Here is a 27,873-nt window from a genome sequence, read left to right as displayed (position 1 = left end):
TCCATCCCTCAAATATTTAAGTAGGAATTATCTCTCTCTCTCGAAGCATTCCTTAGTTGTCCAAAATTCTTTGTGTAGGGCCAAGGTCTTGTGGTCTTTCCCCTGACTACATAAGCATGTTGTGTCTTTGTTCAGTTCATGTTAGGCAGGTATGATGTGAGACATTACTGGTGTGGCTGACATTGTTAGGACATACAATCTCATAGTAAACTCCTTGATCCTTTGGAATAACTCCAACACTTAAAAAGCCGAGTAAGAAGGATAGCTGTGAGTTCTAGGCAACCCTGAAGAAAACACTGGGCATGGGCATATGGTACACTTTTACTCCCAGAATTTGGAAAGCAGAGGCAGGTAGATCTTGGTGAGTTTGAGCCAGCATGTTAAGGCACCGTAAGTTTCAGGCAACTAGAGCTATACAGACCCCATTTGGAAAAATGGAAAGAAAAGAAAAGGGGAAACCAAAGAAAACAAAGCATTCCTGCAGAGCTTGAGCTAAGATACTTAGTGTGATATCACACCAATACCATTGGCTTCCAGTCTGTGAGTTGCTGGTGGGAGGTCCACTCCTTGCCACCCCTGTCTCCAGTTAGCATACCCTTTAGTAGTGTACTAGTGTATTCCTGCAAGAGAGTGGGTTTGTGTAGGGCTCATGAGTTCAAAATGTTTGCCTCTGGTGCCCTATCAAGGATAGTGGCTGCTATGTCCTTGCTGTCACCATTCATATTACAGGATTAGCCTGTACTACTGAAAGTAGGAAAAGAAAGACTACTAAACTAAGTCCTTACTAGAATCTATGATGAAAGCAATTCTCAATATTCTCATCACAAAGAAATAAATCTCTCTCAGAAGGGGAAAAAATAGTTTGTGGTGAATGGATGGAGGGAACTGGGTGGGAAAGGGGGTGAAGAGGGGAGCTGAAATGGGGATCAGATGGGGAGAGGTTATGTGGAAGAGAGAGGGCTAGGAGTGAGAACAGCAATTGATGGGAGACATCTCTGGAAGTAGCTAGAGCTCAGAGACAGGGAAGTTCCAGGGAGTCTGTGGCGTGTGTGTGTATGTGGTGAACCTAGCTGAGATCCTAGATATAAAGACCAGAGAGGGGGTATAAAGACTGGAGTGGCTCCCTCCTCTAACCAGTGGAACTTCCATGGAGGGAGAGGGACATCAACTGGTTCACAAAACCTCAACCCAAAATTTGTCCTACCTATAAGATGCACAAGGACAAAGAAAGAGCAGAGATTGAGGCAACAGCTAACCAATGACTATCCCAAGTTGAGACACAACCCAAGTAAGAGAGCCAACCCTGGACACTATTAATGATAACTCTGCTATGCTTGCAGACAGGAGCCTAGCAAAATTATCTCCTGAGAGGCTTCATTCAATAGCTGATGGAAACAGATACAGAAACCCACAGCTAAACATCAGGAGGCGCATGAGTCTTGCAGAAGAGTTGGGAATAGAACAGAGTGAGCTGGAGGGGTAAAGGACACCACAAGATGACCTACAGAGTCAACTAACCTGGGCCCATAGGGGATCAAAGAGACTTGAACCACCATCCATAACTATTAGATAGGAGGTTGTCTCTGATTCTGTTGCCTGCCACTGGATTCTCTTCCTCTAACTGAACTACCTGGTAAGGCCTCAGTGGCAAAGGACACCCTGCTGTGACTGGATATCCTAGGGTAGGGTAGTACTTAACTGGGGAGGGTGGGTATCTCCTTCTCTGAGAAGGGGATAATGGGGAGAGGAATTTTTAAGGGTGGGACTGGAAGGAGAGGAGAGATGGTACAGGAGGGCAGTTGGGGTGTAAAGTGAATAAATAAAATATATATTTTATGAGAAATATTAAATAAAAAAAGGGAAAAAAAGAAATACATGTGAGGGGATGAATATATTCCTTAGATAAATTTACTGAGTTGACAATGGATATGCCAAATGTCATATCGCATTCTGCAAACATATTCCATTATTATCTGCTAGTTAACAACAACAAAAAGCAGGAAATATCACCAATTGAGAAAAGATTTAAAAGTGAAAAAGTTACTATGTAAAGATTTTGAGATGCATCTTCATACAAAAAAGAAGGCTAATGAAAAATGCTAAGATGGCATTTGGTATGTTCGCTTTAATATCTTCAAATATAGGGATTAAATAACTGAGGGACAAGGTCTGAATAAAAATGCCTAACTAGATGGTCCTAGGATATGAGCAGATACAATGAAATAGCCTGATCAACAAGAGAGAAATCACGCCTGATACTGAAAACCAACTACCCAGGGATCTTGGGGGAGGACCTACGATCACTTTACTAAACCAGCACAACCTCTAAGTACATGATAAATATCTTATACCCACAGGATAAGTGTAGTCTCCTCCTACCCCCCATCTCTATGCCATAGGTGACTACCATTACAAAACATTACAAGCAATCCAAAAGTTATGGAGTTATGGAGTCAGTCCCAATGGCAACATCAATAGAACTAACATACTGAAGGCCCAAGGATCAGAGGAAGAGGTGGTAGGAAAATTATTAGGGCCAAAGAAACAGGGACTGTCTCCTAGGAATAGGAGAAGCTAAAGCTGCAAAGCCTAGCCAACATGACTACCTAAACATCAGCTGAACAGTGAATACAGGCTCACCCCACACAGAAAACTCCACACAACTAAGGACACACTGCAGGAGTTGACTTTTCTTTCACGTGGATTCTGCGCATCGAATTCAAGTCATGGGGTTTGGCATCAAGTGCCTTTACCTGCTGAGCCACCACCATGCTGACCATGGTGTGTATTTCAGGCGGCCAGTCCAAAAGTCTGTGAGAGCAAAGCCTGTGCAGACTGAAGGCTAGTTGTTGGCATGGTGAATTTAATTCAAGCATTTATTTCTTTTAGAAGTGTTTAGTTTCAAATGCCTGGATGTAATTTTATCTGAGGAGTCTTAAGAATGCTCAAGGGAATCTTTGCTTTTTGGTGTCCCAGCTAAAGAACAAAGAGGAACTGGAAATAAGACCAATCTTTCTTAAAAATCTGTAACAGGTTGAGACACAAAGTTACGTTTTACATTATACTTCTTAAACTCCTTTAAGACACTGTCAGAATTTCTTCCCAAGTACCACTTGAATCCTTACTGCATTTTAAAATATCTATAGAAAATTCCAATTAGCTTTAAACTCTCTTGCCCTCATTAACCATTTTAAAAAGCTTGGTCCCATCCTTACCTAATTTTATCGTTTTAAACAATGAAAGGTTGATCATAAATTTAAAGAACCATGCATTTTTCCTATTTTCTAAAATCAAGAAAGTGAATAACCCATCTTCCCTCCATTCTAGTGACTGAGCCTCAGACTTGTGCCCTCCCACACAACTCCACTCACTGTCCAGAATAATCAAAATGTAAAAACCAGGCACTGGGACACATCTGTAGTTACAGCTCCTGAGGAGGTTGAGGAGGTCAGATTAAACCCAGGTGCTGGAGACCAGCATCTGTAATACTGAGACTATCAACACAAAGGGAAATACATTTAACATGTTTTTCACTTTTGAGTACTTCATACATGTTTATAATGTTTTGACCAACTTTACCTGTAACTTCCTCCTATATCCCCATCATTTTTGCTCAAAACTTTTCATGTGCTTTTTCAAAATAACCCCAGAATTCAGAAGTTTATGTGTGAATATATACATTTAAATTTATTACATTTTATTTACTGTGTGTGTTTTATGTGTCTGTGGGCATATGCATAACTGTATGTAGAGATCTGCTGACAAGTTGTAGGAACCAATTCTAGCATGTGGATCCCAGGAATGTACCTTTACCCACTAGGCCATGTTGCTAGTTCCAGAAATATATTTCTTAAAGGTAAAAACATATTTCAATAATACTGATGTACTCAGATATTAATAACACCACTCCTACATTAAAGCGATGCTTTCTTTTTCTAACATGGCCAAGAGTCTATTATCTAATTAATTCTATATCAAGTACAAAGACCATGTTTAATATGAAACGGGTAATTGTTATCTGTGGAATAAGGTGAAGACGTGCAAATTCTTTTTGGACAATGCTTTGAGGAGAACAGTATAGTCCCTGATCAATTTAGTCATATTCCATATTAAATGGTATGCTGTTAAAGTAGAAACAAAAGAGGCAGTGGGAAGATTTTTTTGGTGGGAATAAAATAAGTCTATAGACCACAGTAGACTACTGATCGATTCCTGAAAGACTGGGTATAAAAGAGGACAAAGAAAGGGCTCTTGATGGTAATATTCAAACAGATTAGAGTAGATGGTATTTAAGAGCCTTTCTTGCTCCAAATTTGTATGATTAGCCTATGCTAGGAAATATAAGAAAAAGAATGCTGAAATGGTAGCAAATAGGATTATTATTTTATACCTATATAGTTCTCAAATATAATTAACAAATTAATAAAAGTATATAAAAATACATGGAACCAAAAAGGTAATTTACTCATGTATAGGCCCTGAGAAGTTTCTACATAAAAATTAAAATTATATACTTGCTTTACAAAAATGAAGATACTTAGGTGGCATTAAGGATTTTACACATTCTAGATGTACCTTGTTATTATACATATATTATATAATGACTGCAGCAATAAATTAATAGTATGCCAACATGCACTCCCCATCCTGTGAATTGTAATTTAGTTTGTATGCTTGGATTAGAATATATTTCCCTACTCCCCACTGCTTACGTCTGTGTTTTCCTGGAAGCCCCAGTGCTTAGCAGAATTTTGTTTTACTAAAGCAGGAGTGAATTATGAATGTAACTTGATTTTTTCTGATATCATACAGTAACTATTCTTAATAAATATGATAGAAAGGCTTTCATCAGGTCAATATGGTGGTGAGTGGCAACAGTGATATCATATGAGTTACTCTCTGCCAGAAACTATGGCAAATACTTCATATTCATGTCATTCAACCCACAATCTTATTCATGTCATTCAACCCACTCTGTTGGCTTACAAACAGAGGAACTTAGCAATTTTTCCAAATGTTATTACCAATAAGACAGAAAGTGGACTCAGGTACAAATCCAAATCTCATGACTAAGAAACAGAAAATGCTTCCCAACAGGTGTACAGAAGCACAATGACATAGCTACGAATTATTCTAAAGACTAGTAGAAAATTCTGATTCAACACTGTTTAGAACAAGGAACAATCCTCATTTACAGTTTCTATCTGGCTTAAACCTTTCTGTCAGAGTCACTGATCTGACTGCCTTACACACATGAGGGAAGAATGACAAGTTGAGTTGGAGGAAATATCAGTACTGATAGTGGGCTATTTTTTTCTATTGCCTTTCACAGCATTAACAGCATAGTCACTTTATAGTGTCTATTGATTTGATGTATAACTATAGTGGGATAGATGCTCTTTAAAGTAAAAAAAAAAAACCTTAAATATCTGTAAATACTGGTTCAATAGTGAGAATACCTCTCAAGGCAAATCATTTTTGCTAACTGAAATAGTTCTTATAATACACTGAATTTAAAAGCATGTACTATTTATCAGCTCTGTGGATTTCATATTCTCTAACATCCAAAGGTCTAGAAAACCTTCCAAAACCCAAGGTAGGAACTGGACAAAGTGGAATGACATCACCAACAAAGACAGTTCGACTCCAATAATCCCCATTCATATTATAATGAGCAACAGCCAGTTTTGGCTTTTTTGTACAAGCAAGGCAAATGAACTCCTACAGAAAAAGGCTGCAGAAACAGGATTAGTGGCTGCTTTCTGACCTCCAGGCACTTCTTTTTCTTTTCTTTCATTCTTTCTTTTTTTTTTTTTCTGTAATCTTCAGCAACACAGGTGGGCAGTCCGGGCCGGTCTTGCCTGAGGGCACAACTGAGCTCCAGACTGACCAGTGAGCCTCTCTGTACAAAAGCTCCTCCCTGGACAGTAAAGCCTAGAAGTCACACACACGTGTGCAGCTCAAGCTCCGAATTTGGAATCCGGAAGGAACTCCACACTCTAGGAGGCTGGACTGTGGGAGTCCTCAGTGTAAGTCTCTTAAAGGCGCCAGCCTCCTCTCGGGATTCAGAGGCGAAGCCCAGAACCTCGGTGCTGGGAAAGGCTCGCCTTGTCAGGCACACTCTGCAGCTCGCTCCGGGTGTTTCCAGCTTCAGTACCAAGGGGACCCTCGACCCGCACCTCCCGCCGAAAGCTCCTTAGTCGCCTGACGCCGGATCCTCCACTCCGGTGACCCTCGAATCAACCCACGCGTCCTCAGACACAGCGCCCACTTCACTCACCTAGAAGGAAGGGACCGCCACAACTTGGCAGAGTTGGCTTCCAGGCGCTCCAAACACTGCCACAAATTCAAACCCGAGCCAGCTTCCTCATCTATCCATTTCATTGGCTGCCGTTCCGATGACGTCAGCACGTCGGACGTTTTCCCTGGCGTCTCGCAGTTTGGCGCCAGAGGCTGGGCCTCACAGGCCGGAGGAGAGCTGCTTTTCTGGGCGTCGCCGTGGCAACGCGCGCGGTCGTTTCCGGGAGCGGTTGCGGAGGTGGGCGGAGCTAGGGCGGCGGTGAAGGTGGGAGGCAGCCACCTGGGATCTTTAGTGTTGCTCTGGGTCTGGGGTGCTGTGGGCTTTGGGCGATGTGTTTCTCATAGTGGGAGAGGTGGAGTCTACGGGCCTGTAAAAGGGCCTGGGTTATTTTGTTCTTTCCCTTTTCTGATTAGTCACGTTTCCAAGGATTAGTTCTCAAGCATTGGAAGGTATGGTGATTCCATATGAATTAATTACAAGTCCAGGTCTTCTGGCTCCGAGTCCCAAGTCTTCTTTTGTCAGGGCTTCCTGGCCTGCTCCCGTTATTGCTGATTGAAAATATTTGCGAAAATATTTGCAATTTGCCAGCATTTAACATGCTCCAAGTGTGACATTACAAACTAAAATCACTTAAATATATTGGCTTAGGACATTATCGGATCATGTGATTCTTGTTCCAGATTGATTTTTTTTCTGAATGTATACTTTTAGAAAGAAAAATGCGTTGGAAACATGAGGAATATTTTTTCCTAAGATAACTCATTTAGAATTTGACAGGGTATTATATATTTGTATTGTTGTCTAGGCAAGCCTTTTATCAGTGAGTTGCCATTTCAGCCCTTCAGGAAAATTGAATAGTATGATCTGAGTTACTTTGTTACTGTTTATATGACTCTTCTTTAGTAAGCAACTCTTATTTTTAGGAGCATATTAGTACACACTGAGGTCAACATCCCTTCCCTCCTGGAGTTTAGGTTTCTGTAAAAATGGATGTTACAAGGCAGAGGAGTTGTATATGTATGTATGTGTCTGCTTATTGTCTGTCTATCTATTAATCAATCTATCAAATCTATCTATTTTACATTTTTAAACAAGGTCTTGCCCAGTAGCCATGGCTGGCCTGGAACTTGCCATGTAGACACAACTGGCCTGGAATTCAGAGATCTGCCTGCCTCTGCTTCCTCTGTGCTGAGATTCAAGGCCTAGGCCACCACACCCAGCAGTACAGAGTACTATTAGTGGCATTTTTATGCTGAAAACTCATAGATTATGATCACCTCTTATATCTATTAAAGAAAATCAGGAGAGTTGCAAGCTATACTTTATGCTTGCTCTATGAATTTTTCTGAGTTTGGAGAGTGCATCAATAAAGTGACTACTTGTTTCTTGTTGCCTTATATGTATCAACTAATACCATCATTTGTGTGATGCTGGGTTTGGCAATAAAAATGAGGAGAGCTCATTTTATTTTAAATATTCTTTCACTATGTAGTGCTTGACCTTTGGTTTCTCAGGCATATTTTTAGCCCCTTAAACATTACCTCACTTTGTTCTCAAAACAGACTATAAGATATAAACATATTGTTTTGATTTCATTTTGAGAAACCTGAAGTGTTAGAAAAACCTCTATAGGGAAGTATTTGTCTTGTAAAAGAAACCAAGTCAAAATTCAGCCATTTGTTTTAAAAATACTTTCTAGGTCAAGTGACTATATTTTAACTTAGTTTGAAAATATGTTTATCTTGACATCTTGAAAAATCATATTGGTAAAAGAATAAGTACACAGGTACATTTCATCTTTGCCTTGTTTTGATATCCACACTGTATGGACTTCTATGTATGTAGTGTTGTTATAAGTGCCACCACACCTAATCCAAACACAACCCATTTAATTCCAGTCGTGAATTGTACTTGCTTTATAGCAGGGTTCCAATTATGAGATCCATACTCTTGAGGAATGATACATTTGGTTAAAACAGAGAGGTCTTAACCATACAACCAAGACTATTATTGTGCAGTTGTCAACTCCTGAGTTTGGTAGAAGTAATAACAGGATGAGAGAACCTCATGCATTTTAACAAAATTAAAGAGTGGGGGCAGGGGACCTGAACTTCCCAAATGTACAGGACTAAGAAGGTTGAAATTTCCACCTTTGGTTAGAAATTGGATGGTGTATGGAGCCATTACAAAATTAATGTATTTTTATAGCAGACAGAAAATTGAAAGTTACATTTAAACTTAAACCATACATTAAAATAATTCTTCAAACAAACAAACAACCCTTTCAAAAGTGAGATCTTATTTGTTCAGGAAGATCTTTTGGAAACCCTTGACCCAGAACACCCTTTCACAGTAGGTGCTGGGAGCAGCGGAACAAAAGGCAGACACACCTCATTTGTTCCGACGGAAGGAGGAGGGCCCTTCTGTCCGTCCCTACAAGTTTCCCCCACTCGGGACTAAGGTGTACGGAAATCAAGTTCTTCTGCGTTTTAGCGTCGTGGCTGACCCAACTTTTTTTTTTTTTTTTTTTTTTTTTTTGCCTCAGGTGAGGAGAAGTCCCTAGTTCAGTGTTGGAGACAGGGCTCTTTTGGTGTTGAGGTTGTGGGGAGTGAATCTCCTGCCTGTAAGGAAACAAGCCCCTCCCTCAACTCCCTCGGGTGTACTTGTCTGCCTGGCTTTGGAGAGCCCCAGTTTTCCCAATCTTCCCTTTGAATATTGGCCAGGAGAGGATGGGATCCTTTGACTAAGGGGCGCGCATTCCTCCCTTTTCCACTTTCCCCCGCCTTACCTTCACCCCCAGCCCCTAGGTCGCGTTTCTAGCCTTAAAATTAGAGTTCTAACATTTCTTCTCGGGGCTAACTAAACGTAATTGTTAGCATCCTGAAGGAAGTACTATTTATAAGGCTCCTGTTTGTATTCCCACAATTGAACAATGCCAGTCTTGTGGTTTCCACAACTTCAGGGAACTTTGCCGGTGTAGAAAAGTTAAATGACCTACTAACAGTGCAATCTGTCTTAGAGGCCAGGTTTCTGACTGGCAGTAAATTAAACAATCTCATAAGACTGCAGAGAGATCTGCTTTCTTTGGTAGGAGACTGGGCTACAAAGAAGAAGTTTCCTTTACAGTTTGCACTCAACGATTTTTATGGCACCATCCCAGCAAAGGGGGTTAGTACAAATAATCTAAGGACTATAAATAATCATTTATTTGTAACCCCTTCTCCATGTTTACCCGGGTTACAAGATATATATATATATATATATATATATATATATATATATATATATATAATATTTATATATTTGTATATTATAATTTATATATTTGTATATTATATTTATATATTATAATTTATATATTTATATATTATATATTCGTATATTATAAATATATATTAAAATTAGGCCTTATCTTGAACATAGTTAAATGAATGCATAAATGCTGGTGCAAACAATTTGTTGTCCATTTCTATTGCTTTACCCCCACATTGTTTTGAGGTTTTTATTGGAGGCGGTGCTTCCTTTTAGAAAAAAAAAAAGAGAAAATCTGCCCAAGGGGCCAGAGCATAGCTTAGTGGTTACATGTGTGTTCTGCTGAGGACCTGAGCTCAGTTCTCAGCACCCACATCATCCTACTTATCACTGCCTGTAACTGTAGCTCTGGGGGACACATTGCCTTTGACTTCTGTGGGTACCTGCATTCATGTGTAACCCCAAATATAAAAATCATTATTAAAACTGTTCGGACTATATGTTTAGAATATGGGTTGTTTATTCCAGATCCTATCCTTTTGCCTAAACAGTATATGCCTTTTATTGGTGATCTCACAACACTGTTATTTCTCAGTAGAAGCAAAGTTCTACTTAGGTATAGCTCCAAGGTATAGCAGACTGTTTCCATTATAATATACTCCAAGAGGTACTATATATACACATAGTTTATGTAGTGTACCTTTAAATTGCATGGTTACATTAAATACTTCCATTGGGTTATGTTTGTAACACTAAAGATAAAGATTTCAGGCTCTGAAGCTAAGCCTCTTGCATTATATTAAAGCTATAGCTTTACTATGTGGTAAGCTATTTAGTTTCTTCAGTGTGTAATATAGGCATAATTACATTTAACTCCAAGAATTGTGATAATGATCAAATTAGGCACAAAGAACATTGTTTAGATTTGTTGGCACTTAGAGCTGAATAAAAATTGGCTATTTTGAAAAAAATTTAGATACCTTAAATTAAAGGGTATTTTTACTTGTGTTTTGCAATTTATCTGGAGAACTTAAAGAATAATTAACAATTTTTAAAGTTTGTTCATGCTTAAGATCTAGAAATTCCCTTTAGAGTTTTATCTCTAGTTTCCTTGCCATTTCCCCATTTTCACTATTTCTCATTGTCATATAATTTAACAGATTATTTCTAAGACAAATTTGGTGTATTCTTAAAGAAACATTTGTATTCCATTCTGTTTTAGTTTATCACATGACTAATTTTGTTGTTGCTTTTCAAGACAACTCTGGTTGCCCTGGGACAGGCTTTGTAGATCAGGCTAGCCTTGAACTCAAAGACATCTGCCCGCTTCTGCCTCCCAAGTACTGGGATTTATAGGTGTGTGCCACCACTCCCAGCTCTAAAAATCACTGTCTTTTGCAAAAGGAAAGGTAGACATTTATATAAGATATGTTTCTTTAAGTATTTTGAAAACATGGATTGGGGTGGGAGCAGTCAGACTGGATGGATACAAACCTTTATTTTGTGAAGTCTGAAATGTATTTATTTCTGTATGTTTTTCCTTTCTTCTCCACTCAGTAACTTGTTAAACACTTAGCATTTACTTTTATTTTGTGGATATGGAACCATAAAACTTATTCTTAAATAATTCTTAATCCACAAAGAAGGAAGAGTAGTGCCAACTGGGCACTAAACATGGAGGTATTACAAACATTGTTTGAAGCTAATTGGATAAAACATAGATGGTTTCATTTTTTTCTGTATATATGTTTATGTAACTATCCCTTTCTCCCTGTACATTTAGAAGAATTTCAAATTGTAGAAGAAAATGAGAAAGTTTGAGAGATTCAAAGGCTGTATTTCCCATTTGCTTGGTCTTAGGCCACAGAGAGCTTACATTCGAAAGTGAGGATCTAGGATGTAGCTTAGAGATAGACAGTGAATTTAGTGGACTTAAAACCAAACAAGCAAAACCACACCCACAGAAGACAAACCAATCCAAACTGGTAGCTATGAGGTGCCCAAGGAAAGCAAGGTGTCTTGACTGACATGTGACTTTAATTGTAGTATTTGGGAGGCTGAAGCAGATAGCAAATTCGAAATTATCCTGGGTTCCATAGCCAGAATTTTCTCAGACAAGGGGTGAAAATGTATCTTTAGGGTTTGATTGTGTATGGAGTATGGATAAACTGGATTTGATCTTCAGGACTCCAGGGGCAGGGGTTGGGGGGGAATAGAAATAAATATCCAAACCTGCCCAGCTGAGTGTTTCTTAAATTATAATTTAATTTGGTGTGTACTTCAGGGATTGGAAGTGTGCTGAAGTAGTCTTGTCAGAGACTGCTTTGGAAATCTGCAAGATTTTCACAAAGTGATCATACTTTCTTGTCTGAGTGCCCATGTCCATTGTTTTTCAGGGTCAGTCTTCTCAGAACTAAATTGAATATATTAATTTAGCACTGGGAGAACACTAACTAAAACAACATGAAATAAAGGATGAGCCAAACCTAACAGAAAGCGTTTGTATTCCTGTAGTGATCTAGCTTATCTTTTAGATAAGATTGGATGATTATGGGTATTAGGCCCATAGACTCAGGTTACTTTTTAAATTAATATTTTAAAATTGCTGACCTACTCTTTAGAACTAATTAAATTTAAAAAATGTATTGCAGAAAATGAGTTGCTAATTTTCATATTGATGAGGGCTGAAAAATTGATGGTTTTAGAATTCATAAAGGGACCACAAAATTGTATTTATTTAAGTAATTAGTTAATTAATTTTTGAAGTTCATGTTGGCCTCCTCAGACATTTCTCTTGCTTTCGCTTCCCAAGTTCTGGAATTGTAGTTGTAGCTGCCAGGCATGTTGAGAATTACTCTTAATTATGTTTGCCTGCTCACTTAGGTTTCTTGTTTAAAGGAAGGAACTCAGGCAGATTCACTTGCTTACCTTAGTCTTAAATTTTAAAAGAATTAGAACCAAAAGTCATCATATCTTAACTTTCTCTTCTAGATATCTTGACCTACAGAATGCTTCGATATCCACATTTTTGCAGAATGTATACTAGACTGTTTTCACACTTTGTGGATTCTGGTGCATTGAATTTGAGTGTCGGACCCCACACAATCCACACTACAACAGCAGTGCATGCTGAGTATAAAGCTTCGGCAGGGATAGCTCTGTGTGGCACTCAGAAGGTACACAGATCTGAAGAGAAAAGTTCTGAAGCCATGGCTAAACTACATATCCCAGTAATGGTGGATGAAGTTGTTCATTGCTTGACACCACAAAAGGGACAGGTGAGTTGATTTTCTAAAATTGCTTTACTTTTTATTGAGTTGCAATGCACCTATGATAAAATTCACCTTTTAAAGGTATATGATTGAATGGTCTTCAGTTTGTGCTTACATTCTTCTACTTAATGTCTTTTAAAGATTACTCATGTTGTAGCATGTGCTTTTACTTTTATCCCTATATATGTATGTATGCATGTGTATATATATATATATATATACACATATACATATATATATATGTGTGTATATATATGTATATATATACATATATATACACACATAAATATATATTATGTGTGTGTGCAAGGATGCATGTGGTTTTCAGCATCAAATCAAGAGGGTCCACATATTCAGCAGTGCACTCCCACTGAGCTACAACCACAGTTCTACCTTGTTCTCCTTTGACTGCAGGTTTTTCCATAGTATGGGTTTAGCCATTGGTCTTTGGTTATGCTTCTGTTATTAATTATTTTGTGGTTATTGTTGATGTGAGTTTTATGAACACCATATTTTGAGTGAATGTATAATTTTAGTCCTCTTATTTGTATACTCATACAGATAGACTGCTCTCATTATTGGCAGTTTAGAGAATCTGAGAAGTTACTTACCTGAGTTGATTAATTCTACCAAATAACAGGTGTCAGAATAATTTACACTTGCTAAGAGGTTGAGTATGAAAACTCAATTCCAGAACTTTTTTTTTTGAGAATTTTATCGTCTTTTTAGTAGTTATTAGAGACAAAGGTGGGCATCTAAATTCATGTTCCCGCTTTCTTAGCTCTAAATGTCTAATACTCATCTTTTTTATTCAGAAACATTAAGAGATTCAAAACCAATTGTGTGTTTCTATCATAAACCAAAGCTTCGTAATTTGTAAAGAACTGAAATTTGCGTGGCTCAGTTTTGGAGGCTGAGCATCCAAATACATTGGCAGTTGCTATAGTGGGGACTCCCTTGTTTGTATTATATGGTGGTGCATAATATTATGGAGGTCAAATGGAGAGAGAGAGAGAGACTGAATTGTGAAGTGGGAATTAGACCATGAAGACAGGCCAGTCTTACTCATTTGTAGCAAAATCTCATGTAAGAAGTACATCACTTCCTTCTGAAAGCAGTGCCCTTAGTGACCCTAATGTTCCTACTAGGACATGCTGTGAAACAGTAAAGACCTCTCAACACTACTACCATGGAAAATAAGCTCCCAACATATGAACCCTTGGGCAAAAAATTAAATGTCTAGTGCTCTCTTTCTCTCTCCTCCAACCCCCTTCTCTCTGTATCTGTGTTCCTATGTGTGTAGGAGTGTCTAATAATGGCATCAGTTTGCAGAAGATGTGTTTCAAGATTCTATATATGATTGAAAAGATAAATAGTGTGAAAATAATATATAATATATAACACAATATATAAATTTACAAAATATAATGTACAATATACAACATTTATAATAATATATAGTGTTTGATAACTAATAAATTTTACTATAGACTTTAGCGCCTTCAGAAATCAGTTATATTCTTTTCTTTTTAAGTCATGACTTTTTACCCCTTCACTTAAATTTGTTTTATCTTCACTTTGCTATGTCTGAATTGCCACTATTACAGTTCTTAAATTTAGTGGCCATTATTTAGTATATAATAGGATTCTTAATCCCAAGCAACACAGAAGAAGAAGGCAGCTGATATACAATTGTCAATAGATAGACTATATAATATGGAAACACTGGACAGAAAGATAACTCATGTCTTAGATGGGATGAGAAGAATAGGCTAGCATGGGGTTTTCTCATTCTACTTAATGGCTGGGCAATTTAAAACTTATGAATCATTGACATCTGGAAAAACTCTGTGACTGAAGTTATGGAAAGTAAAATGGCAGGTAGGGAAGACTCGTGTGTGTTTGTGTGTTTTGTGTGTGTGTGTGTGTGTGTCTGTGTGTTTGAGTCTGTGTGGAGTATATGCATGTAGATTAGGTGTGATAGTTTTTATGTACTCTGTCCATGCACTATTAGAAGTTGAGTACCTGTTGGAGTAGGTGTGGCCTTGTTGGAGTAGGCATGATGTGAACATGGTCTTAAGACCCTTATCCTAGCTGCCTGGAAGTCAGTTTTCTACTAGCAACCTTCAGATGAAGATGTAGGACTCATAGCTTTGCCTGCACTATGCCTCCTGGATGCTGCCATACTTCTGCCTTGATGATTATGGATTGAACCTCTGAACCTGTAAGCCAAGCCCCAATTATATGTTGTCCTTATAAGAGTTGCCTTGGTCATTGTGTCTGTTCACAGCAGTAAAACCCTAACTAAGACAGAAGTTGGTACCAGAGACTTGGGTATTGTTGTGATAAGTTTGACCGTGCTTTTGTTTGGAAGAATGTGGATTTTTGGATTTTGAATTTGTAAAGTGGAATGCTTTAAATGGGGCTTAATGGGCAATCTTAGTAGGAATATGGAAGACTTTGTTGCTGAGAGTGATTTAAACTGTGCAGACCTTGCCCAAGAGGTTTTAGAGGAGAAGAATTTCAGTATGTGGCATAGAGACTGTTTTTGTGGTATTTTGGTGAAGAATGTGGCAGCTTGTCTGAAGAGTCTATCTGAGGCTAAGGTAAAGAGATTTATTAATTGCATTGATGAAAGAAATCTCAAAAAAGCCCAATGGAGGCTTTGTTCTCTGGTTAAGTCTCATGAAGAGTGTCCTGAACAAGTATAGCAGGCTTAGACAGGAAAAATACAAAATATATGGTTCCAGTATTAAAAGGATACCAGGAAGTGAAATGGAGCTGAATCCTGTGTTTAAGGATATTAAGTTAAGGGAATAGTGACCTTGGGGAAAGATCCTACACAGCTAAGTTTTAGTACAAGCCTTTAATCCTAGAAGGCACAGAAAAGCAGATCTCTGAGTTCAAGGCCAGCCTAGACCAGAGCAAATTCTAGGTCAAGAGAAACTTGAATCCAGGCTTGATGGACCACACCTCTAATCCCAGTGTTTAGGAGATAGACACTCAGATCTCTGAGTTCAAAGTCAATCTACAGACCAAATTCCAAAACAGCCAAGCATAAGGAGTGAAGGAGTTGGAAAACAGAAAATTGGTGATAATGTAATAGAACAAGGGGAGCATGTTCCAGCCTCAACAAGCTATAGAACTTGGCAGCTTTGGCCAAATGTTTCTGGCTTTAGAGTCCTGAATAGAAGGGACTACTCGGATAATTGATGCTGGTTAGCTGGAGCTAAGAATTAGTGGTGATTAAGAAGAGACCAGCATCAGACAGGTGAAATTTTCTGGGATGTGTTTTCTGAAAGGACAAAGAAGCTGTGTTCCAGAGATAGCCAAGGTTGTACCTCGTGATGCAGCAGGACTTGGTAATGTGTAGGCATCACCCAAGTTCACCCAGTACCCGGTTTTGAAGGCATGAGGAGCAGTGAGGCTTTGCATCATGAAAGGCCATGGAAGGCCATTGTTGAAGGTGCAGCCTCAGTTGCAGTTGATGGCCCAGAACTGAAGGGGTCCTGCAAAGGAGCTGAGGTTTGGTACCATGAAGAAAGTCTTTGAGAGGCTATTGGCCAAGCATAGTTTGAGCAGAAGACCCCAGAGTATTAGATGATCACCAAGAGCAGAAGACCCTAGAGTATTGAATGATCACCCAAAAGAGTAGCGGCAGTGGAGTGGATCAACCTGATCTTAGAGTGCTACAGAGGATAGAGCTGGAGAAGAGACACCAGCCCTTTGTGTCCCCAGGAGATCATGTGTGGATCATGGACATTGAAACAAGAAGCTGTAGTATTGAATTTGCCTTGGAGAGCCCAAGATGTTCTAGATGCCAGATCCCTGGGATATCTGCTAACAGGGAGTGGAACCAGCCTATGAGAAAGAAGTTTGTTGCAGTCAACACAGATGAAAAAGGAGTTGGAGATCTGAAGACTGCTTTGACATCAGACCTGGAGATGCAGAGTTTGGAGTTTGCCCTGTCTTGCTTTGGGAATTACAGTTAAGTAATTGGATGAATCTCAGAAGAGACTTTGAGCTTTGAACTTTTAACTTTGTTGAGACTGCTATAGACTGAGAACTTTGGAAGTTGGACTAAATGTATTTTGCATTATACTATGTTTAGGTATGATCCCCATAGACTCATGTGTTTGAATAAGCCTATGAGGTCAGGGAGTAGAATATGATGGTTTGTATATGCTCTGCCCACTATTAGAAATTGTGGCCCTGTTGGAGTAGATGTGAACTTGTTGGACTAGGTATGTCACTGTGGGTGTGAGCTTAAGACCCTCATCCTAGCTGCCTGGAAGTCAGTCTTCCACTAGTAGCTTTCAGATGAAGATGTAGAACTCTCAGCTCCTCCTGCACCATGTCTGCCTGGATGCTGCCATGTTCCTGCTTTGGTGATTATGGACTGAACCTGTGAACCTGAAAGCCTGCCCCAATTAAATGTTGTCCTTATAAGAGTTGCCTTGACGATGGTATCAGTTCACAGCAGTAAAACCCTAACTAAGACAGTAGAAGAGGGAGGGAAGAAGGGAGAGCATGAAGGGGAGAGGACAGGAGACTAGGAATGAATGAGGGAGGGTTGAAGAGAGGCAGAGAGATATTAAAGAATTGGCATACGCCAAGTATAGAATCCTTTATCTGCAGAAATGGCTGACAGGCTAGGAGACCCAGGAAAGTAACTGCTTGAGTACAAGTGTGCAGTTTCTTATTTTAGTGGAGGCTATTCTTTCTTTGATTAACTTTTTTCTTCCCATACTACAGAATGTAATTTGATCTGCTTAGGGCATGCCAATTTAAATATTCCTATTTTTCTAAAATCTCCTTTACAGAAACTTCTAGACTAATGTTTGACTACATTTTGGACACTTTGACTTGATTACATTTTGATAAATGAAATTAACCATTATCCTGTCTTACTATTCATTTTGTTGGTAGGAGTGAATATAATTTAATATAAAATACTTTAAGAATCTATAAGGAGATCACACATGCTAGGCAATATGATATTCAAAAAGAGAAAAATATCCTGACAGTTTTTATATTTATTAAAGATAAAAACTATAATGGTAAAATTTCTTCAAATGTCATCTTATAATACTGACAATTTTTTATGTATTGATTTCATATATACATATATATATATATACATATATATATATAATTTTTTAGTTCTTTTACTTTACATATAATTCCTAAGGTTGAGCTTGGTGACTTACTCTGTTAATCTCAGCATGTGGGAGATAAAGCTAGGTGGATCTCTGTGAGTTTGAGGCCAAGCCAGTAATAACAACAATAATGAAGGAAAAAAATCACATGTTCCTGCTTCTAGTATTTGGGAGACATGTTGATTATTTGTTAAGAGCAAGGATTCTAGATTTATCTCTAGTTTGGGCAGTTCATCAATATACATATGGAATTCTTAAATTATGTCGTTTTTTTTTTCCCTAAAGGTTTCTGCAATGTCGATCAAGTAAATTAGAGTGATTGGGTGGTTCTCATCATGTATTTGCTTTATCATAAAAACAGTTTTTACTTCACCCCAGAGAATATATAATTAACTTAGTTTATGTGGCATTTTCAGAAGAGTCAATGTGTGCAAGGCTTTTAGATGAGTACTGTAACTCAGAAGGAACTTTTGGTTGAATAAAACTTCATTGAATGAAATTTTCTTTATTCCCTGTAGAGACTGATAATAGAAAGATAACAAAACCCATGTTAAGATACAAGTTGTTCATCATCATAGCAAAAGGGTTGGGACATGATTCTAAATATACTTAAAACATATTGAAATATGTTGTCTTTTATGCAACAGATGCATAAGTATAAGGTGACACTGTGTATGAATGGCTTCTAATTGATTTCTGGACTTAAACAATGAAAGCACATTTTGTTAATTTGCTGAACTCTCCTGGGAGTACCTAACATTTATTTTGTACTTACTCATAGAGTAGAAAAAGAAGCAAAAAGAAACCCTACTGACTCCCCTATTAAGTCTGTACTATATTTGCCTTTTTTCTTGAAACCAAGGGGAAGAAATGTAGGTGATTCTACAATCTGACCTACGATGCTGTTGTTTCATTCTGTTCAGATTTTTGGGAAAACTGTAATCTTGGTTGATTTTTGACATTTCCATTCTCCTGATTTCAGTCTGATATTCCAAGAACTTTTAATAGAAAGTTTAATTTTATGAATGTTATTTCTGAAAAATTTCAAGTAAGGCACACAGAGATAATGTTATTTTTACCTTTTGAGATGTCTGGCAGGCAGCTAGCTTTATTCACTATTCCCTTAATCCTCAAGTAATAAAGAAGTGGTGACAGGCCTTGGACAGGAAAGGTCTTCATTTCATTCAGAATCCATTATTTGCTCCTCTCCTTCCTGTGCCTTCTCCCTGGATCATTTTACTTTGCAAACTATGAGTCATGCATTCGCTTGTACTGTGCACCTACTTAATTATTATTGCCCACACCTCCTTCAATCGTGAATTAGAGTTGAAACTTTTGATTGTGACAGGAACTAATGAAAGCATTTTGTTTTAAGTGAAGTTGAGGGGGATGTCACATTTATTTATCTAATGTTTAGAAGGCAATGACCCTAAGAAGCCAATGATTTTAGAAATTTGCTCAGAATTCTAGCTAGAGTTACAAATACAATGAATATATCTATTAGTTTGAATTTTAAGGAGAAAACTGCTTGTCTTCCACTGATTAGGAAGTTCAGAATAGCCAAATGAGTCACAGTTTTGTCCAGGTTTGGTTTTGTCTATTTTAATTATTCATCTATTTGATTTTGAGAGTCGATCCCAAGGCATGGCATTCTGGAGGGAGTCACTCTCCCCACTGCTTTTAGTAAGAATATAGTATTACCTCAGAATTTTTTTTCTTGTTTCAGAGATGTATTAGTATAGGCTATATTGATCAATCTTTCATTATTTCAATCTTACTTACTTTATGAGATATCAATCTAGAGGTTATTAAGTGCTTATAAGTCTGCATTACAAGTAGTAATGTTGATTTTGTTTGGAACCTTATGGCTTCTGTCAGAGTAATATGTTAGAAGAGAAGTGGTCAGGGTGGAGAGAAGATATACTTTTCAAATTCATGTCTCTGGTAACATTTCTAGATATAAGTTCTACTTCCTTGTACTGCTAAGCTATATAATCATCAGTAGATAGAGTTAATTGATGGAGTCAGATCGTTATGGTCCAATTCTATCTCTAGCTGAATCAGCCTGAGATGATGTCTTGAACACCAAGCTTACTATGCTTTGTATATAAATCATAACACTTTCCTAGTACACTGAGCTCTAGGAAGTCTTGGATACATGTCTTGGTTGCTGTCGCATATCCGCTGCTTAGCCCAAGGACTGCTACTTATTCGTTTCACTAATGATGTTTTACATGGATGGAGAAAGGCAAAGCAGAGGACAAATATGACGCAGTAAGAAGAATAGTGTTCCTTTATGCTAAGATAGCTTCTCTGGGTTTTATAGAATTTCAGCCTTTGTGTGACACACTTGTCTGATCAAATAGCTGGGCAAGTCTGAAGAGGAAGCAGAAACAAGGCCACCCGAACTGACAAGAACAGGATATGATGACCTGCTAAGAATAGAAGGTTAATTTATAATTATTTCACAATTTCAAGTATCCATTTAAGATTATAAAATTTCATAGCAATTTTTATAATTACTGGATTTGCTAAAGTTATGGTACTGTTAATATGTTCATTTCATTGATAATGTACATGTATTCATACATGCATGACCACAATACTAAGCACTAGTCTGTTCTCTTCTGAATAAATGTCAGGCAACCACTGTGCCATTCAGATGAACCTCTAGAATTCTCCAGTACCATAATTGTTTATTAAAATTGCATTCCACTTCTTGTAGTATGTCTAAAATTACTAGCAATTTTCAAGATTCATTTGAGAATCTTGCATTTTAAATGGAAAATAAACATCAAAGAGAAAAATCCTGAGATGATTTTCCTTCAAGTTCTGAAGGCTCATGACAGCAAGAAGGAGCTTGTTTTGTTCAATCCTGGGTTCTTACAGTTACTCATTCTTAGAGGACAAGGGCAGAGGTGTAGCCTGGCTGGCAGCTGCACTTCTCTTTTCTTTAGAAAGCTACATTTTAATTTGCATTTCCTTGATGACTAAAGATGTTGAACATTTCTTTAGGTGCTTCTGAGCCATTCCGTATTCCTCAGTTGAGAATTCTTTGTTTAGCTCTGTACCCCATTTTTAATAGGGTTATTTGTTTCTCTGTAGTCTAATTTCTTGAGTTCTTTGTATATATTCGATATTAGCCCTCTATCAGATATAGGATTGGAAAAGATCCTTTCCCAATCTGTTAGTTGTTGTTTTGTTCTATTGACAGTGTCCTTTGCCTTACAGAAGCTTTGTAATTTTATGAGGTCCCATTTGCCAATTCTTGATGTTAGAGCATAAGCTATTGGTGTTCTGTTCAGGAAAATTTCCCCTGTGCCCATGTGCTTGAGGCTCTTCCCCGCTTTCTTTTCTATTAGTTTCAGTGTATCTGGTTTTATGTGGAGGTCCTTGATCCACTTGGCCTTGAGCTTTGTACAGGGTGATAGGAATGGATCAATTTGCATTCTTCTACATGCTAACCGCCAGTTGAGCCAGCACCATATGTTGAAAATGCTGTTTCCCCCCCCCCACCCCCACTGGATGGTTTTAGCTTCTTTGTCAAAGATCAAGTGACCATATATGTGTGGGTTCATTTCTGGGTCTTCAGTTCTATTCCATTGATCCACCTACCTGTCACTGTACCAATACCATGCAGTTTTTATCACAATTGCTCTGTAGTACAGCTTAAGGCCAGGGATGGCGATTTCACCAGAAGTTCTTTTATTGTTTAGAATAGTTTTCGCTATCCTAGGTTTTTTATTTCAGATGAATTTACAAATTGCTCTTTCTAAGTCTGTGAAGAATTGAGTTGGAATTTTGATGAGGATTGCATGGAATCTGTAGATTGCTTTTGGCAAGATGGTCATTTTTGCTATATTAATCCTGCCAATCCACGAGCATGGGAGATCTTTCCATCTTCTGAGATCATCTTTGATTTCTGTCTTCAGAGACTTGAAATTCTTGTCATAGAGATCTTTTACTTGCTTAGTTAAAGCCATCAGTGAAATGCAAATCAAACAACCCTAAGATTCTACCTCAAGCCAGTCAGAATGGCTAAGATAAAAAACTCAGGTGACAGCAAATGCTGGCAAGGTTGTGGGGAAAGAGGAACACTCCTTCATTGCTGGTGGGATTACAAGCTGGTACAACCACTTTGGAAATCAGTTTAGTGGTTCCTCAGGAAATTGGACATAGTCCTACCAGAGGACCCAGCTATACCACTCCTGGGCATATACTCAGAAGATACTCCAACATGTAATAAGGACACATACACCACTCTGTTCATAGTAGCCTTATTTATAATAGCCAGAAACTGGAAACAACCCAGATGTCCCTCAACAGAGGAATGCATACAGAAAATATGGTACATCTACACAATGGAGTACGACTCAGCTATTAAAAATGGCGAATTCATGAAGTTCTTAGGTAAATAGATCATCCTGAGTGAGGTAACCCAATCACAAAAGAACACACATGGCATGTACTCTCTGGTAAGTGGATATTAGCCCAGAAATTCAGAATCCTGTGGAGCGCTGCCGCGCCTTAAAGATGGCGCCTGCCATTCTTCTGCTAAGGAGTAAACAAGTCCTTATTTGGCAAGAGGGTTGCACCTGCCAGTGGTCTGATCTTTTGTCATGACTCTGTAGCCAATGATAGCGCAAGATGTGGTATGGGCTCATGGGCAGTCCTATGAAGGGTATTTAAGCAGCACTCACAGACCATTCGGGGGCACACCCTTGATTCTCATGTAACTAACAGCTCCTGAGTAAACTGCTGCTGGAAGGAACTAGTGTGCTAGTCTTTCTTCCCTGATGGTCAGGGTGATCGGCACCACACAGAATACTCCAGATACAATTCACAGACCACATGAAGCTCAAGAAGAAGGAAGCTCAAAGTGTGGATACTTTGTTCCTTCTTAGAAGGGGGAACAAAATATCCATGCAAGGAGTTGCAGAGACAAACTATGGAGCAGAGACTGAAGGAAGGACAATCCAGAGACTGCTCCACCTGGGAATCCTTCCCATATTCAATCAACAAAAGCAGACACTGTTGTGGATGCCAGCAAGTGCAGGTAACAGGAGCCTGATATACCTGTCTACTGAGAGGCTCTGACAGTCCTTGACTAATACAGAAGTAGAGGCTCACAGCCATCCATTCGACTGAGCATAGGGTCCCCATTGAAGGAGCTAGAGAAAGGACCCAAGGAGCTGAAGGATTTGCAGCCCCTTAGGATGAACAACAATATGAACTAACTAGTACCCTCAGAGCTCCCAGGGACTAAACCACCAACCAAAGAGTACACATGGTGGGACTCATGGTTCCAGCAGCATATGTATAGCAGAGGATGGCCTAGTCAGTCATCAATTGAAAGAGAGGCCCTTGGCCCTGTGAAGGTTCTATTCCCCAGTGTAGGGGAAATCCAGGGCCAGGAAGCGTTGGTGAGCAGGGGGAATGAGGGGGGAACGGGTTTTTTTTTTTTTTTTTTCGGAGGGTAACCAGGAAAGGAGATATCATTTGAAATATAAATAATGAAAATATCCAATAAAAAAAGAAACAAAAAAAGAAAGCTACATTTTAGCTTGGGAGTGGTGATGTATACCTTTAATCCTAGCACTTGGGAGGCAGAGGCAGGTCGATTTCTGAGTTGGAGGCCAGCCTGGTCTACAGAGAGAGTTCCAGGACAGCCAGGGCTACCCAGAAACCCTGTCTCAAAAAAAACAAAAAACAAAAAAACAAAACAAAAAACAAAAAAATAGAAAGCTACGTTTTAGTAGAGGTTAGCTGTGACCTCTGAACAGCTCTGAACTTTGAGGTTGTAGATATCTGGGATCTGGGGTAGTTCTTGACCCCCGTTTCAAGCTGACAGCCTGGGGTCACGGCGTGTTCAGCTGTCTTCCTTCTCAGGGTTACCTACTGGGATCCAGTTGTTCAGCACAGCAGTGCTTTCTGAGTCTGCCCATCCTTTTGCCTTTCCCGGTGTTCTTTGTGGAATATCTTGAGCATATTTCAAAATATATGATTGCTAGTTTAACCTTTGCCAAGTGTCTTGGAAAAGCTAATCACTATCTTCCCTCCCTCCCTTCTTCCCTTCTTCCTCCTAGCCCTCACTCCCTTCTTTCTCTTTCTCTTCTTCTTTCTCTTTCCTTTCTCTTTCTCTTTCTCTTTTTCTTTCTTTCTCTTTCTTTCTCTTTCTCTTTCTCTTTCTCCTTCTCTTTCTCTTTCTCTTTCTCTTTCTCTTTCTCTTTCTCTCTCTCTTTCTCCTCTCTCTTTCTCAAATATGGTATTCCTTTATGTAGCCCAGGCTGGCCTCCAATTGTAGTTTAGGCTAGTATTGAAGTATTCCTTCTGACATATCCTCCTGAGATTATAGGCATTAGCCTTCTCTTAGAACCTTTCCTATTTCAAAGTGAAGAAATGCTTTCTGTTATATAATATTTATAGATTGCCACAATATTAAAAGCTCATTCAAATCAAGGATAATATCTTCTATTACTTTTTTTTTTTGCATTCCTAGTGCCTGTAGGGTACCTGACTTATATTGTAGGATGGCAATGAATGTTTAAGTATAGTTGTAATGGTAATTTATGATGTTGGTTTAACTTAATTGGCTTTCTTGCTTACACATTATACTCTGAAGATATTGCAATCATTGGGCTTCATGTTACACAATAATCTCTTTCTTCATTTGTTCAATAAATTTGTGAAAAACTTGCTTTGCTTATTTTGGTACTGTATTCTAAAAGGGCTTCAAAATAGTATTCACCTTGGACAGCAGGTGCAGCTCTGTATTAGAGCAGCTGGGCTGTGCCAGCAAGTTCTCAGCAGACAGTCAGTCATGAGCCTACTCTCTAATGTAGTTATCACACTCGACTTGAGGATAGCAGTATGGTTAAATAGAAGACTTCTAAAGCAAATTATACTTCTGTAATAAGCACTACTGTCTCCACGTTGTTTTGCAGTTTCTGGAAATAGATGGTTGTGTTTCATTAATTTTACTTTTGTGGTTTCTATGTTATTTTGCACATTTATTCTGTGAGAGCTTCTAAAGAATTCCTTAATTTTTTTCAGATCTCGTTAGAATATTTTCATGATTAGTCTTGTGTTTATTAGTTGTGTGTTTCATGGTATTACACGTTTTATCTTAAGTGTTACTTGGGATGCTAATACTGTTTTTAGGGAGGCTGTATTTACAGGGATGCAATAAATAGTTTTCATTCTGTTAAAGTCTTCAAGGGAATCAACAGTGACCCAAGAAAGATAATAAAACACCCAAGAAAGATAATAAAATATTGCATTTTATATTTGGTCCTTTGGTAAATACTTTAATATATTCTTCATTATAAAATTATAGTTTATCAGTATTAGTGTTTATTCCTTAGCTTTATATTTCCTCCAAAACTAGCAGTGTAGAAATTCCTCTTGTGAGTGTGTCTATAGTAGTATAATGCCCAGTGCTAAATTTACATTTTCCTGTAGTTGGTAAAAGTATTATATTTATTTATTTAATGAATATAATCTTCTACTAGTAATTTATATTAATATTTATAATATTTATTAAGTTTATTTTGATTATAAGAAATATAAAAAACTGATACAGAATAATTTTTTTGTAATTTTCAAATTTTATTCATTCATATCTATTTGTCTATCCATCTCTCTATAAATGTATGTATATGTTTATCATTAAGTGAGCTACTAGGCCATGCCAATGATGTTAGTGTTTATTTCTTTTTTTCATGTTAAATCTTTTTGGATTACTTCATATATGTATAGAATGCATTTTGATCTTACCCAGCATCTTTCCTGTTAATTCTACCCCGGACCTTGTTATTTTGTTGTTGTGTTCATCCAGAGGGCTATATGGCTCTCCCATTCCCATCCCTTTTCCACTACCAACAACTCCTCAGCTAGGGATTGGGGCTTTGGGAGCCCTTCCCCATTCCAAGTTGGAATTTTGAACTAACTTGGTCTTTTGTAAATAATCACTCCTGCTCTGAGCTCATTTGTACATAATCAATGTCCTGTTCCCAGGACAGCATTTCACACCATTCCTCCCTATCCACCAGCTCTTATACTCTTTCAGCTCATTCTTCTGTAATGTACCTAAGTCTCGTGTAGGGGCTGTTGCTACAGATGTTCCATATATGGCTCTATACATTGAGTAGTAATGTGTCTTTGAATTAATCAATACTGACCGCAATAAGGAGTCTCATTAATAAGGCTGCAGCAGTATATATTAAAAAGGCAATGCCAATAGGTTGTCTAATATTGAATATGACTTCACTAACCATAGATTATGGACATTTTTACAGTGCAAGATATGAGTAACCTTACTCATAATCTAGAGCAGGTTTCAAAAGAATTTATAGAGTGTTTGATTATCTCCACCTAACTGTCTTGCCACTGATCTACCAGTGGTCACATCTGTAAACATCATTAGTCTATGTATGAAAAGGTGGTGTTGGTTATACACTCTCAGGATAAAGAATTTTAGTAGAAGGAAAATGTTTTAGAGTTCTCTGGAGTAACAGACTTACAGAATGAACCTCTCTATGTAAAGAAAGAGGATTTATTGGGATAACTTACAGGCTGCAGGCCAGCTGAGTTAATAATGGTGGCTATGAATGACAAGTTCAAGAATCTAGTCGTGGTTCAGTCTTATGAGGCTGGATGTCTCAGCTGGTCTTCAGTAGAGTCTGGAACCCCAACAAAGTAAACTCTAATGCCAGTGAAGGAGTGGACTTCCAAGTAATGCCAGGGCAAACAGGAGAAGACCGAAACTTCCTTCTATGTTTTTAGATAGGATTCTAGCAGAAGGCGTGGCCCAGATTAAAAGTGTGTCTTCCCAACTCAAGGTCTGATTAGAAGTCGAACTTTCTACTTCAAATTTAGCAAAAAGTACCTCACTAGTATGCCCTCTATTTTTGTATTTTAGTTAACCCAGACATAGTCAAGTTGACACCAAAATTTAACTTTAAATTACAGGTTATTTAGAGTTTACACAACCACAATATGATGGTTTACAATAATTTCTTTTCTTTAGCAGGTATTGTAAAGTAAAATGTATGATTTAATCCTTAAATATCAATAAATGATGATCCTTTGGACTTAGCAATTACTGTTTAGATGCAACACCAAAGGCATGGGCAATGACAAAAGGAATTGATCATTTGGACCTGATTAAAATCATAATTTCTTCTCCATAAAAGACACTGCCAAGAAATGAAAAGCCAAGTGCAAAAGATACCTATACTAAAAGGCTGTTTTTTAAAACACGAAAGATACCCTTAAAACTTAGCAAGGGAAGAGCCTAAGGGCTCAGTGTGCATCTCATCAAATAACTGTAGAAGACAAGTGAGCCCGTAGATAGGTGTTCCTAGGCTTTATGCCATCAGGTAAAAGCAGAATGAAACAATAGTGAGACTCCACTGTATACGAGCATTTGAAGTACCAAGATGTGGAGTATCAGGAGCTCCAATGCTTTGGAAAGGTACCAAGACAGTCCTAGTAGAAGAGAGTTAGGTAGTTTCTTATACATCCATTCCTACTCTTGCTGTAAAATTCAGCGATCAGCCACTCTTACTGATATTTTCCTCAAAGAATAAAGAAATAGTTACATAGGGAAATGATACTCTTCACAATAGTCACAAATAATACTAAATACCTTGGTGTGACTCTAACCAAGCAACTAAAAGATCTGGATGACAAGAACTTCAAGTGTCTGAAGAAGATCTCAAAAAATGGAAAGATCTCCCATGCTCATGGATTGGCAGGATTAATATAGTAAAGCAATCTATAGATTCAGTGCAATCCTTATCAACATTCCAACTCAATTCTTCTAGAGTTGGAAAGAGCAATTTGCAAATTTATTTGGAATAACAAAAAATCCAGGATAGTGAAAACA

The 27,873-nt window shown here is 38.1% G+C and overlaps 2 protein-coding genes across 6 annotated transcripts in view; one reads left to right on the top strand and one right to left on the bottom strand.

Annotated features, from left to right (window-relative positions):
* The window catches only part of Kif18a (kinesin family member 18A), a 56,289-nt gene extending 49,866 nt beyond the window's left edge, over positions 1-6,423 (bottom strand). Inside the window, exon 1 of one of the 2 annotated variants that reach the window (XM_031371306.1) lies at positions 6,281-6,423. The gene's annotated coding sequence lies outside the window, so the exon portion shown is untranslated. Of the gene's footprint in view, positions 1-5,767; positions 6,227-6,280 lie in introns of those variants that run through there. The other variant, XM_031371307.1, reaches the window with a different exon arrangement.
* Positions 6,424-6,438: 15 nt separating this feature from the next.
* Positions 6,439-27,873, top strand: part of Mettl15 (methyltransferase like 15) — a 186,796-nt gene continuing 165,361 nt past the window's right edge. Inside the window, exons 1-2 of one of the 4 annotated variants that reach the window (XM_031371309.1) lie at positions 6,439-6,538; positions 12,545-12,831. In XM_031371309.1, the coding sequence (XP_031227169.1) occupies positions 12,562-12,831 (270 nt within the window). In that variant the 5' untranslated portion in view covers positions 6,439-6,538; positions 12,545-12,561. The other 3 variants (XM_031371311.1, XM_031371310.1, XM_031371312.1) reach the window with 3 other exon arrangements.

Source organism: Mastomys coucha, unplaced genomic scaffold, assembly GCF_008632895.1.
Source record: "Mastomys coucha isolate ucsf_1 unplaced genomic scaffold, UCSF_Mcou_1 pScaffold15, whole genome shotgun sequence".
In the NCBI taxonomy this organism is placed as follows: domain Eukaryota; kingdom Metazoa; phylum Chordata; class Mammalia; order Rodentia; family Muridae; genus Mastomys; species Mastomys coucha.
This window is presented reverse-complemented; position numbering and strand designations above follow the sequence as displayed.